The sequence below is a fragment of the Dreissena polymorpha genome, chromosome 4 (genome assembly GCF_020536995.1).
Source record: "Dreissena polymorpha isolate Duluth1 chromosome 4, UMN_Dpol_1.0, whole genome shotgun sequence".
NCBI classification, from domain to species: Eukaryota; Metazoa; Mollusca; class Bivalvia; order Myida; family Dreissenidae; genus Dreissena; species Dreissena polymorpha.
In genome coordinates this window covers 112,715,955-112,729,979 of record NC_068358.1, presented here as the reverse complement: position 1 = coordinate 112,729,979, position 14,025 = coordinate 112,715,955, and the positions used below count along the sequence as shown (strand labels likewise).

General features: G+C 36.5%; 1 protein-coding gene across 3 annotated transcripts in view; it reads left to right on the top strand.

The window, feature by feature from the left end:
* Positions 1-602: 602 nt before the first annotated feature.
* LOC127877432 (heat shock 70 kDa protein 12B-like) overlaps positions 603-14,025 on the top strand; it is a 38,226-nt gene continuing 24,803 nt past the window's right edge. The window contains exons 1-5 of one of the 3 annotated variants that reach the window (XM_052423302.1): positions 603-745; positions 1,628-1,942; positions 2,331-2,549; positions 2,952-3,096; positions 3,404-5,221. In XM_052423302.1, coding sequence (XP_052279262.1) covers positions 1,637-1,942; positions 2,331-2,549; positions 2,952-3,096; positions 3,404-4,461 — 1,728 coding nt within the window. In that variant the 5' untranslated portion in view covers positions 603-745; positions 1,628-1,636 and the 3' untranslated portion in view covers positions 4,462-5,221. Of the gene's footprint in view, positions 799-1,627; positions 1,943-2,330; positions 2,550-2,951; positions 3,097-3,403; positions 5,222-14,025 lie in introns of those variants that run through there. The other 2 variants (XM_052423303.1, XM_052423304.1) reach the window with 2 other exon arrangements.

Here is a 14,025-nt window from a genome sequence, read left to right as displayed (position 1 = left end):
TAAATTAGGAAGTTATGTTAAAACAAAATTTTGGGTGGGCGTGGTTCTCCACTATTTCCTCCTACACTATTAGCACTAGAACCTTGAAACTTACACACATGGTAGCTATGAGCATATGTGCGACAGAGCACTATTTGGATCAAAAGTTATTATCATGTGCGTCGCATGTTGTTAGTAAAATGAGTGAAAATGTCCTCATTTTACCCCATTTTACCCCATAACTTTTGACCCAGGGGTCAGTTAAAAATTCCAAATAGTGCACCGCCGCACATATGCTCATAGCTACCATGTGTGTAAGTTTCAAGGTTCTAGTGCTAATAGTTTAGGGGGAGATGGCCAGGACAGACGGACAGACAGCGAGATCAATACAATATCCCCAAGCTTTTAAAAGCGCGGGGATAATTATTTTAAACGCTTTTATGACATTTTTTATCAAATGATCGATACAAAAGCGTTGAAAACAATTAAATCATGTATACTGGTTTAAGTCACGTTCTGACATCTGTACCATGTGCAATGTATAATATATACTATTTTTGAGATGGACAAAGTAGACCGTGAATGCGATCAATACATTCGTGTTAGTTCCGTACTCGCATAATTGGACTCGTAAACCAGGAAGCTTAATTGAAATAAATCGATCGGCTTTTCTGAAAAAGAAAGCTACATTAAAAACGAAAGAGGAAGTAAAATTGAAACTGTACAACTCTAGTCTTTCGTTTTGGAAACATAGATGTACAAAAGGGTAATTCAATTTTCGGAGTTGTGAAGTATTGACACAATAAATTATACATGTTTGTACGTAAATCGTAGATTTTTTAATATTGCAAACTTAATATATTAATTTAAGCATAAATTGATTTTATCTACCCCGGTTAATGTATCTCTATATACAACTAGACAAAACGAGTAATTTTATCAAATGAAGTATTTATAATTTAAATGATCGTGAATTAAAAGAATACCAGACACGGGTTAAACCCTTGACATTCGGCTCATTGGTTCTCCTTATGCTGAGATTGGGAAAAGAGATGAGTGAATGGTGGAAGCAATAAATCAGTCAACAAATATTTCTCAAAATATATACACATCAGATCGATTGATAAGTATATTAACTGCGTGTAAAGAACGCGGTGTTTCGAGAATAATTTAAAAGGAAAGTATTGCGTTTTTTTACAATCGATTGTACATATCTACGTGAGGCGTACGCGTAAGGCTTTGTCAAATATTTTACGGGTTGATTAAGGTACATATGTTTAGTATTCATGTTGCTAGATATTAGCACACACACACACACACACACACATATATATATATATATATATATATATATATATATATATATATATATATATATATATATATATATATATATATATATATGCTTGCAACATATTTCAAAGATGCATTTTCACTATCGACGTTCACACCATCAAAGGGACTTGTTCACAAATGTTCGCAGTTCATAAAAGTGACATTTAGTTCACGTAGTACCATAACTATAATACACGCTTCCTTCATTAGTTTTGTATATGTGTTCTTTATTTAAAGGGTTAATGGGTTGAACGTTAATTATTCATGCGTACATTTTCAATTAGAAACTATTCACCTTTGAATTTTCCATCAGATATAAATCATGGCATCCAAAGACTTCTTCCTGGTCGCCGCCATTGATTTCGGCACCACTTTCTCCGGCTACGCGTTCTCGGAAGTCACGGAGTTCCAGGCGGACCCTCTGCGCGTCTCCACCTGCACGTGGGGCTCGAGCACGAACTCCGTCATGTCCCTGAAGACGCCGTCCAGCATCCTCTTCCGGCCGGAAAAGACGTTCGACTCGTTCGGGTTCGAGGCGGAGGACAAGTATAGCAACCTCTCGCTGGACAACATGCATCGCTCCTGGTTCTACTTTCGGCGCTTTAAGATGATGCTTTACAATTCGAAGGTAGATTAGTATTAATGTAATAATAATGAACATCGATAATTTAATCGTGTGTACAATCGTAATACGTGTATGTGAATTTTGAGAAAATAATGCTCAATTGTGTTTTCTTCTATGTTTAAGTTGTTCATATGTAAGAGACATATGATGTGCACGTCTGATTATGTGATATAAAAAGTATCCATTTAATGCCTCCAGTGTAACGTGTTTGTGAGTAGGGTTTACAATGATTTATTTTCGAGAGACATGAATATCCATTTCACACAAAATACATGTTTTACACCACTTTCCTCCTACGTCCACGTCCTGTATACCGATCATATGTAAGTTCTGAATAATAAGGTTATACAACTTAACATATATGTGATATTTCGGCCCAATCTGTCCCCAGGACGTGCATCGCAGCAATCTGTTGAAAGACGAGACGGGAAAAGAGATGCCGGCTATCGACGTCTTCGCGGCGTCCATCCGCTACATGAAAGACCACCTTGGGGACTTCCTGTCGCGCCGGAGCACGCAGATCCGAGACAACGAGATCCGGTGGGTCCTAACCGTGCCTGCCATCTGGGACGACGCGGCAAAACAATTCATGCGTGAAGCGGCAGAAAAAGTACATTATTACTAAGTGTATGAATTATTCTAGCACATGTTATTAAATTAACGCATTAGTTTCATCATGGAAAAAAAGAAAAAGTTCACCGAAGATCAATATTAAAATGACGACAATCTTTTAAGAAGGGTGCAGTTTTTTTTTCATGAAATGAACTTGAATTCCATTCCAAAACATGTGTGCGGTGGGGGCAAGGGATATGGTTTCCGCAAAGTAATCAATATATACCGGTTTCGGATACCACCTTGGGATTGTTTTGGGCATAACATCAAGTACTGGTTCTACCCAGGATACGAACATAAAGTGGTGCTTAAATAAACCTTAGGCATAAAACACAATTTACACAAACTTATATGTTTCAATTGAATGATAGTAGTCCAGTGCCCTTGGTGTCCGTTTCAGGCAGGAATAGACGGGCAAGCTTTATTGCTGGCTCTTGAACCGGAAGCGGCTTCAATGTGCTGCAAGTACCTTCCGGTGGAAAGAATGGAGACGCGTATTGAGTGTTTTTCTCCGCGGTCAAAATACCTTGTACTGGACGCTGGAGGTAAATTGAGACATTAATGGAGAACTCATATCTATGGCTTAAATATATACACAAGTACCTGGGTTTATATTCAAATCGCGGATACATATTGTAATTAATGTGAATTATAGTTGCTTGCTCTTGCTCGACAATTACAAAATGCTTACACACGAAATGGAAAGAAAATATATGCGTAATGTTTATAAAATCAAAATTTTGTACAAATGTGTTTCAAAATTTACTTTTAACTATTTTCAGTTAACACGTCCAAATTAACATCACTTTTAACGCGTTTCACGTACAATAAATTCATGTTCTGTTGCTTCAGGTGGCACGGTTGACATCACGGTCCACGAGGTGAACCCCGACGGGACACTGAAGGAGCTGCACAAGGCAAACGGCGGTCCCTGGGGCGGCACCACTGTGGACCAGGCTTTTCTGGACTTCCTGTCCGAGATACTGGGCGCCGACGTGCTGCAGACGTTCAGGGACGGGCACCGAGACGACTACATCGACCTGCTGCGAGAGTTTGAAACGCGGAAAAGAGCAGTCAAGCCCGATTCGGATAGCCGGGTCACGTTCAAGATGCCAATCTCCTTGCACGAACTGTACCGCAAGATGAAAAAAGCCGAGATCCGAGATGCTGTGCGCGACCACCCGAAATATGGCGGAAAAATCACCTGCGCAGGAGACAAGATGCGAGTTGATGCCGATCTGATCATAGCCTTGTTTAGCAAGACGTGCTATGCGATTGTGAAGCACATAAGGGACCTGCTCCAGAATACAAGCACAAGGGACACCAGTACATTCCTGATGGTCGGTGGGTTCTCAGAGTCACCGATGCTGCAAGACGCCATCAAGAAAGGATTCCCGGACAAGAAGGTCGTCGTGCCACCGGATGCGGGACTGACGGTTCTCAAAGGAGCGGTCATCTTCGGGCATAACAGTAAAATGATCGTGTCACGAATCGCCAAATACACGTATGGGTTCAAGTGCTGGCAGCAGTTTGACCCTTCAATACACCCGAAAGAACGAAAAGAAGTTCGAAATAACAGGTACGAAGTTCAAGGATGTTTCGACAAAATTGTGGAAGTAGGACAACCTGTATCTCCTGATTCGCCAATTGGTCCTCAACAGTATTCTCCACAAGAAAATGAAGAATGGTTTTCAGCAAAACTATTTGCTTCGCCAAATAAAAATCCCCTGTTTGTTGACGAAGAGGGTACACTTCGTATTGGCGAAGTAGAGGTTGATTGTAGAGATGACAAAGGAAATGTGAGCTCTGCCGATGTTTACCTTATCTTCGGTGGGACGGAGCTTGAGGTGAAGGCAGTTCATTCGGATACAGGCAGAGAAACGAAAGCCAAATTTGACTTCTTAGGATAGACCTCGATGCATGTACATGATGAGCGTTTCTAGCATGTTGTTGGACTTTGACTTTAAGATGAACAATATGGTCACCTCGTTAAAGTCGCTTTGTTTTATTGCGCGAGTCATACATGTTATTTTAACTTATTTGTGACCATCACGAGGATTCACGAGACTAACTTTTGAAGCGCTGGTAAATTCGTGCAACTACTTTAAACTGGCATTATCATCATTTACAAAATCGTGTTTGATTTTGACAACCGCCTTTGTTTTATTATATAAAAATATATAAATTGATTTCACGTTTGTTACATCACATATTTATTAACGGTTATGTTATATTAAGAAGTGTGTTGTGGTTGATATATTACTTTTTTTGCTTGTTCATTTTTAAATTGTTCTCTTTTTTGTTCTTATTAAAGTATTTCGTGAGGCAGCGCGATTTTTAGTATGATTGACACAATAAATGTACACGATTTTTTTTATAACCATTTACATTAATTAATATTAAACAATACTTTTATTTGTGATGCTCTTGAATCGGTCTTACCTTGCTGGACTGGGTGTGGATTAAAGACATTTCTGACATGTAGTTAACGAAAAAGTACTAGTATTATCCCCCTCTTCACTGTGACCAATGTTGAGCCAAAATGTACTCGCTTAGTCCGAATTCAACTTGTTTGCTCGTTTGTATTGATCACCAAATTGAGCCCGATATGTTAAATATATAAAGACACTATTCGTGATGTATGTTTCATCATTGAAGAAATTTCACCGACTTTTATTAGTTATATACGCTCAAAACGTTATTTTAACGGACGAAATGCTACTTTATTTTGACGGAACGTTAACCCGTTTAACATAAAAGCAGTATAAAATAATAATGATCAAATCTAATGCTGGGTGCATTTAAACACGTGGTTACAGACATTAAAACATCTCTACAATGTGTGTTATATCCGTTGGAATGTTGTGTCTCATTTCGTGATGATCCGGTGTCTGTCCGAGGATCCCAGCATAATTACGACAAGACTCACAGACGTTGAACGAATTTTACACATAGGCTGGCTGCAATTTTACTAGAAGAGAAGCTAGTGTCTCAAATATAGGCCAACATCACAACCCGCATGAATTAGAATGCATTTGACACTGTCTAATCTTCGGCAAACCACAACTGGCTTCCTGATTGTGTTCTTTCGGCGTTATGTACTGGGAAGAAGCACAGGTGGTTAGCGTGTGGCTATGGTTTTAATTAGTAAAAACATCATTTTGAATGAAAAATAATCAAATTATAACGAAAAATCAAATTGTCTGAAAAAAATTCACTATCAAATATATATTGATACTAATACATAGTGCCATTTACGCGGTCGCGGTAGTTTTCAGACTATACTTAAGGGGTCAATATAGAACACGGGGTCTGTATACAACCCCGCGTTCTAGGCACCTTTAATTACTATGAGGGGGTGTAGGGGAGGTAATGCAATCAAATGTCACAATAAAGTCTTATATCGAAAACCACAATCACGTCTGAAAATGAAATTTTATATACCTCGCAAGTATTGTCGCTATATATTTCCTTGCATGAGACGTTAAATAAATGACGTCTTTATATATAATACTATATTAGATACCCCTATATACCTTAATTCGTGTTAATATCGGATAAAAAAGGGTATGGAGATACATGTATTTAAAGTGGGAACACCATTACCTATTTCTAATTCAGAGACCCCGTTACTGGCCATATGTGTGAAAATATATATATATATATATATATATATATATATATATATATATATATATATATATATATATATATATATATATATATATATATATATATATATATATATATATATATATATATATATATATATATATATAGGCTGGCTGCAATTTTACTAGAAGAGAAGCTAGTGTCTCAACTATAGGCCAACAACATATATATATGCATCGCTTTGAACAACCATAACTTCATCAATTGTGCAGCGATTTCCATGAACTTATGGTCTTATTCAACGCAGAAATGAATTTCCTTTCTGAAAATGTAAATATCTTGTAATATTTTTTTTACAAATGCTTGGTCAAATTTTAATAAATAATACGATACACAATGCCTTAAATTGCGTTGGTTTGGGTCCGACAGTAACTTGCATTCAGCTGACTTTCATTTTAACGTACATCGTAACTTGCACATATAAGTCGATCTAGCAGCCTCTGTCTCTTTCCAGTGACCAATGGCTGCGAGCATGCTGGGTGATAATATAATGTTTGTTTGCTGGACATTCTTAATCATTAATACATAATTTTTTTCTCCTTATATAGAGAAGGAAAATGTGGACTGAACCTTAAGTTCGAAAATCGTTATATACGGAAATTATATACGATGAACTACAATTGCCTGTACAAAAAACATAGTGCTTTTTATCCCGTTAGATATCGACACGACCTCCTTTTTTTCCAGTAATGAGGAACAACAACAACAAACACTAAACAAATTAAATGACGATGATTATTTTATAGAAAATGTTGGTTTACCTCTTTCTGTACACTGTCATCAAACATAACCATGTTTAACGTCGAGAAAATAGCTCAGCTTTCCATTTCCAATGCAAGGATTTGTTTGGAAGTAAAAAATTACGGCCGCGCATTAGTCCAAATTTTTGACGCTCTTAAATATTAAGCTACTTTTTATATGGGTAATATTTGGAGCGTACAAAGGGTGAAAGACCAATTATGTGGTGGGAATTTTTTGTTCTTTGTCTATATTGTTGCGCAAGGATTTTGTGCGCAACATTCAAGCCCCGATATAAGACACTTAATAACAACGGATTGCAATAATATTTACATACCTGTGTAGATAATTCATTTCTCGATAATGTTCCGTAAAAATTATGTAATGACACTTTGAATTTTGCACGCCTGAGCAATTTAAATCCAACCACTATTCAATTTTTCAATATCTCACGATTCGCTCGCTGTGTAGATATAAATCGATAACACGACCTCGATGTAAAGCATCTGGTTTAAAGTGGAAGAATAAACAGCGTAAAATACAGTTTGCGTTCGTCTGTTGTGGTGCAGCGCGTTACATAGTAAACCGATGTTATACTAAATTGACAATTAAAAAGTTCTGAAATAAATAACATCTTTTATTTTTATACTGTACATAAATAATATTGATACAGATCGTACAGTATACCGTCCTTTGTAACGTAGAATGTAAGTACATAAAACAACACAGACAGAGGTGCGAAAAAGACATGCATAAACACTTCCTGAAACTTAGAACAGTGAATAGAAACTGCACCATATCTGTTTTGAACATATGCTTATTAAATCGACAAAGGTTAGCATACTAGATCTAGTTACGTAAAAGTCGGTGTTAAAAGCTCATGTTAAATAAAATTACGCGTACACGTTACACCGTAATGCCTTCTTCTGATTGGTTCATATTAAAATCAGTTTCATGACATGGCTACAGGTCAGTGATTGTTTTGCGATTTAAGCAGAAGTTTAACTGAAGAATTTATGCCTTTCTAACTTCGAATCGACGATATTTGATGTAAAAATGAACTTCTGAATTAAAACTGAATTAGTTGGTAATGTTATTTTGCAATTTTACGCAAATTGATGAAAATTTAAACTTTCTGGTTTCCACCACAAAAAAGGTCCTTCAACGATGAGACGTTCCAAAGAATTTAGCCCATATAAAAAGTATCTCTAAATTCTTTGCGCGTCTTATAAATGAGACTAGGCCGCGCATTTGCTAATTTCTTGCTGTTTCTGAAACTAAAATCAGAGAATGCTGCAGATGTGTATCAGGAGTTTGCTCTGACCCCTAAGGAATGGTTTGAACAGTTGGAACAGGAAAACAGACTGGAGGATCTATTTAAGGGATACGATCAAGCCTGTGACCTGTATCCAAACCATGATGTTGTTCTTAACAATATAGGGGCTCAACTTTTTTGGTAGTTATTTAAAAAAAAAACAATCTTAGTGTTGTTTTTAAATCTTAAATAATTATGCTGATTGAAATAAAATGTTAAGGCGCAGGAACAATACCATCTTATGATTGTTTAATATAAAGCCAGGCTTTTTTTGGCCTGATTTTATAGCCGAAATTCGGCTATGTTCCCAATCCCAAAAAGTATACTTTTTCCCAAAATGTGGCAAAAAATTCCCAATTTCCAAAAAAAAAATAATTTTTTTTTAGAAAGAAGTGTTATATGCATATTTTATCTCAATTTTAGTTCAATTACATCTAACAAAGTATTATATGATTTTGTTCTTTTAATTTGAATGATTATAAAGAGTTATATCAAATTTAGTATTTCCCTAATCAGTGGACTTTTCGTGTGAAAAAAAGGCAAATGAATTTATTTTCCCAATTTCATGAAAATGCCGATAAAATTCCCAATTCCAAAGCCATGGGCTATCTTCCCAAAAAGTGGAGAAAAACCCTGAAACCTCCTTCATAGGAGTTGTCATATAGCTGTCACACCCACCGTCTTTCCAGATGTCAGTCCCAAAAAAGCTTTCTCAAGTGTTCCTGTTCATGGATGTCTGAGCCTAAAATAACAACCAAAAATTGCAGTAGTATCTCCATTTTTCAAACTTTGGAAGTCCATGTTAGGTTAAAAAATCTGCTCATACTCTGTTATCTTATGCTGAAAACATACAAGTCTTGACAGGAAATCCAGTCTGGTCATTTGTAATACTGTTCTAAAATTAAGTTACCTCTACCCACCAGCTACAACACTGCCGTTTATCACGCGCGCGACCTCATTTTTGAGATGCATTAATAAATGAGCCAATGATACTTCCGAGATGTTTTTGAAATTTAATGGATTATCTTACAGGGTGATTAGGTTTTATATGTTTTTTTCAACATATTTCGCATTATTAAAAAAAAAAAGGTCAATGTAGGGCGATTCAGCAATTATTAATTCATCCAAAGATGTACAGAAACATAAATCCCCAGATTTTTAGTCTTTACATGACTAAATGTCCGGTAAATTTTTTATCCGCATAGAGGTTAATATTTCACCCTATTACATGTTCAAAACAGTTTACATATTCTCCTACAAAACATTTTTCCCTCAACACAAAATATTGGAAAAACATCGATCTTAAAATTGGGCAGCACACTTACAAATATATTTACAGTTGTGTACTCTCTTTATGAGTCTCGTGAGATCATTATGCTAATAGTGAGGCAATAAACTGCACGTTCATTGGTCGGATAAGAAAATCAGCATATCTGGTTCCCTACATACGTTATTTTTGGTCGCCAAAGCGGGAAAATGGAGGCCGCACGGTGTTTTGACTTCTTTTCAAGGACTCTTCGCAAATGTAACAACAATGATCTTTGCTGCAGCTATTGTCTCTATGTAACTGGAAATAAATGTGAATACTGACAGTATCTGTTAGTCCAATTGTCGTAAACCTTATAGAATTAACGAAAACACCAGATATGCCTTGTCTGGTTAGATGTTTTTTGGTCTGGTAAAATGTTTTTAGTCCCCTACCGGTTTCGCCGGAGGGGACTTATGGTTTGCGCTCTGTGTGTCCGTCAGTCAGTCAGTCAGTCAGTCAGTCAGTCAGTCAGTCAGTCAGTCAGTCAGTCAGTCAGTCAGTCAGTCAGTCAGTCAGTCAGTCAGTCAGTCAGTCAGTCTGTCTGTCACACTTTTCTGGATCCTGCAATAACTTTAAAAGTTCTTAATATTTTTTAATGAATCTTGAAACATGGATAGATGGCAATAAGGACATTATGCATGTCATTTCATTTTGTTCATACGTCAAAAATTCTGGTTGCCATGGCAACAAATAAAAAAATAAAATAAAAATATTTCTGACAATGGTGGAGCCGGTAGGGGACTTATATTGCTTGACTATAGTCGTGTTTTGGTCTGGTAAAATGTCAAAGTTTACCAGACCGAATGTCCTTTTAAATGTGGGCAACTTTTGAAAAGACTGAATCAAATAAATGTGTTAAGGTTGTATGTATGCTTCTAAATAGTGCATGGTAACCATTATGTTTAAAAGCCGGATCTCAATCGCTTGATTTTGCGGTGGTAAAATGTAAACCTGCATTTACTAGTTGGTTGGGTTTATCTGCCATTGATTTGCTGCTTACATTAGAGTGTTTATAAATAGAAACACGTGTTTGAGCAGACAGCTATTTGGTATAGGGGTGAATCTGTATTTACATGTTAACTTGATTTGAGTCATTCGCTAGCTACTGGATGAGAGAAGTTCATAACCTTTCAAGTGGGCGGTGCTTAACATTAAGTTCATAATCTTTCAAGTGGGCGGTGCTTAACATTTTCAGGGAAATTTGAATTTCAAGCAGACAACAAAAATCCATTTGTGTAAGTCAATAACTATGTAACTTTCAACCACCAAATTACACATACATATTGTTTGTATACTAAAGTATATGTATGCAAAATTCATTGAAATATATTAAATACAAACTTAAATATTATGAAAATAATCATTTTTATGCCCCCCCTTCGAAGAAGAGGGGGTATCTTGCTTTGCTCATGTCGGTTGGTCTGTCGGTCCGTCGGTCGGTCCACCAGGTGGTTTCCGGATGATAACTCAAGAACGCTTGGGCCTAGGATCATGAAACTTCATAGGAACATTGATCATGACTCGCAGATGACCCCTGTTGATTTTGAGGTCACTAGGTCAAAGGTCAAGGTCGCGGTGACCCGAAATAGTAAAATGGTTTCCGGATGATAACTCAAGAACGCTTATGCCTAGAATCATGAAACTTGATAGGTAGATTGATCAGGACTCGCAGAAGAACCCTATTGATTTTCAGGTCACTAGGTCAAAGGTCAAGGTCACGGTGACCCGAAATAGTAAAATGGTTTCCGGATGATAACTCAAGAACGCTTATGCCTAGAATCATGAAACTTCATAGGTAGATTGATAATGACTGGCAGATGACCCCTATCGATTTTCAGGTCACTAGGTCAAAGGTCAAGGTCACGGTGAGCCGAAATAGTAAAATGGTTTCCGGATGATAACTCAAGAATGCTTATGCCTAGGATCATGAAACTTGATAGGTAGATTGATAATGACTGGCAGATGACCCCTATTGATTTTCAGGTCACTAGGTCAAAGGTCAAGGTCACGGTGACCCGAAATAGTAAAATGGTTTCCAGATGATAACTCAATAACTCTTATGCCTAGGATCATGAAACTTCATAAGTACATTGGTCATGACTCGCAGATGCCCCCTATTGATTTTGAGGTCACTAGGTCAAAGGTCAAGGTCATGGTGACCCGAAATAGTAAAATGGTTTCGGGATGAGAACTCAAGAACGCTTATGCCTAGGATCATGAAACTTCATAGGTACATTGATCATGACTCGCAGATGGCCCCTATTGATTTTGAGGTCACTAGGTCAAAGATCAAGGTCACGGTGACCCGAAATAGTAACATGGTTTCGGGATAATAACTGAAGAACGCTTATGCCTAGGATCATGGAACTTGATAGGTAGATTGATCAGGACTCGCAGATGACCCCTATTGATTTTCAGGTCACTAGGTCAAAGGTCAAGGTCACAGTGGCAAAAAACATATTCACACAATGGCTGTCACTACAACGTAGAGCCCATATGGGGGGCATGCATGTTTTACAAACAGCCCTTGTTGTTTTCTGCTGTTAACACACCAGTGTACAACTGAAAAATAGACATTTTGTGAGTTTGTGGCCCTTTTATACTGCTTCTCCGGTGTTTAAGTGGATATACACATGTAAGGACGTGTCGAGTGTTTAATTGGTGATTGGTAAAGTTTACGATCACATTGCAAGTGTTTTTTAAAATTCTTTTTCACTTTATTGCAGAATTTTGGTAATTATTGGTACATGTTGCATTAATCTCAATAAGGATTTACATGTTGATTGGTGGCTACATGTATTATGAATATAAACAGTGCCATAGGCTGGCACATCGTTTACTGGATTTATGCGTGTGATGATGTCCAAATTAATTTTATACATGTTCTCCCGTAAATAAAGGATCATTTGTTTTTATGAAATTCTTAAACACATTCATTGTCAGTAAAGGCCAGACGTTGCGTTTGAAAATTGGCATGTTGATTACGCTGGATCATCAGGCAATTGATAGACTTGGAAAATATGTGTATCCAGTGTTTGATACGGTACCATAGGGTCTGTACATGTACATATCTTAAGCTACATATGTGTTTCAGAATCTTGATTTTTTTTAATATGAAAACTTTTCATAATTTGGAATTATTTTTTGTTGTACTGTAAAACAAAATACGATTAAATCAATTAAATCAACAAAGGTTACCTAAACTACTTTTAAGGGACTGGCGCAGAATTGTTTTCTTTTAAAACACATTTAAATAAAATTGATATTTATTATAAAGTGTTACGTTGTTTGATTAAACTTTAAACTCAAAAAAAGTAATATGAACCTTTTCTTTCTTTTCTTTTTATGCATTTAACAATTATATGAAATCAAGCAATACAAATGTCCAAGGTCTACTGTAAAATACTGAAATAAAAGTGGAACTTTCAGATTGTATAATTGGGAGTTCCAAAATTTAAGGCTTGGAACGCCTTCCAACTTTAAAAAGCTAGGGGAAATCTGTTTTTCAGTCATAACTTTGCCATATGGTAAAACGATTTCAATATGACATGTAAACCAATACTTCAATGTAAACCATTATAAGAGGGGCATGTCCTGTAACACAGGTCTCACTACAATGTACTTCATAGGTAAAGGTCAAACTTAGAGGAGGAAGGTCAAATTTGCCATGAAACAAGTTATCTGGACTGTAACTTTGTCAATAATCATTTAAAATTTAAAATTGATTTCTACAATGATTACCATGAGATGTCACATATTCTATCATACCCATTTCCTTACCTCAAAATTTATGGAAACTCTTCTAGGTAAAAGGTAAAATTTGGCCATGAAAGAGCTTATCCAGACTTTAATGTTTGAATTCTTTATATACATGTTGTTTTAAAATAACCTATCACAAATGACAACAATGAAGCAACAGCATTTTGCGTGCAGATACCGTCTCCCAACCTCAAAGGTCATTGTCACACTTAGATGCCAATTGTCATTTTGTTCCTGAAAAGCTTTTTATGCCTGGGGTGGAATATAGCATTTGAAGTGTCTGTCTGTCCGTCAGTCCATCCGAAAACTTTAACATTGGCCGTTATTTTGCAATATTGAAGATAGCAACTTGATATTTGGCATGCATTTGTATCTCATGGAGCTGTACATTTTGAGTGGTGAAAGGTCAAGGTCATCTGTCAAAGTCAAAAGTAAAAAAATACAATCCAAGGGAAGTAATAAGCTTTAAAAGTGAAATAATTTCTTAACCGCCAAATGATATATTGAAATTGTATTTCAATGCGGCGCAATAGGGGGCATTGTGTTTCTGACAAACACATCTCTTGTTGATTAGTGTAGTTATAAGACAAGAATGATCACAAAGACAGATCTTTTATTTAAATTTGATAGGGACTACAGTAACACCACTATTTAAAGCGAGATTATACGATTTTGTATATG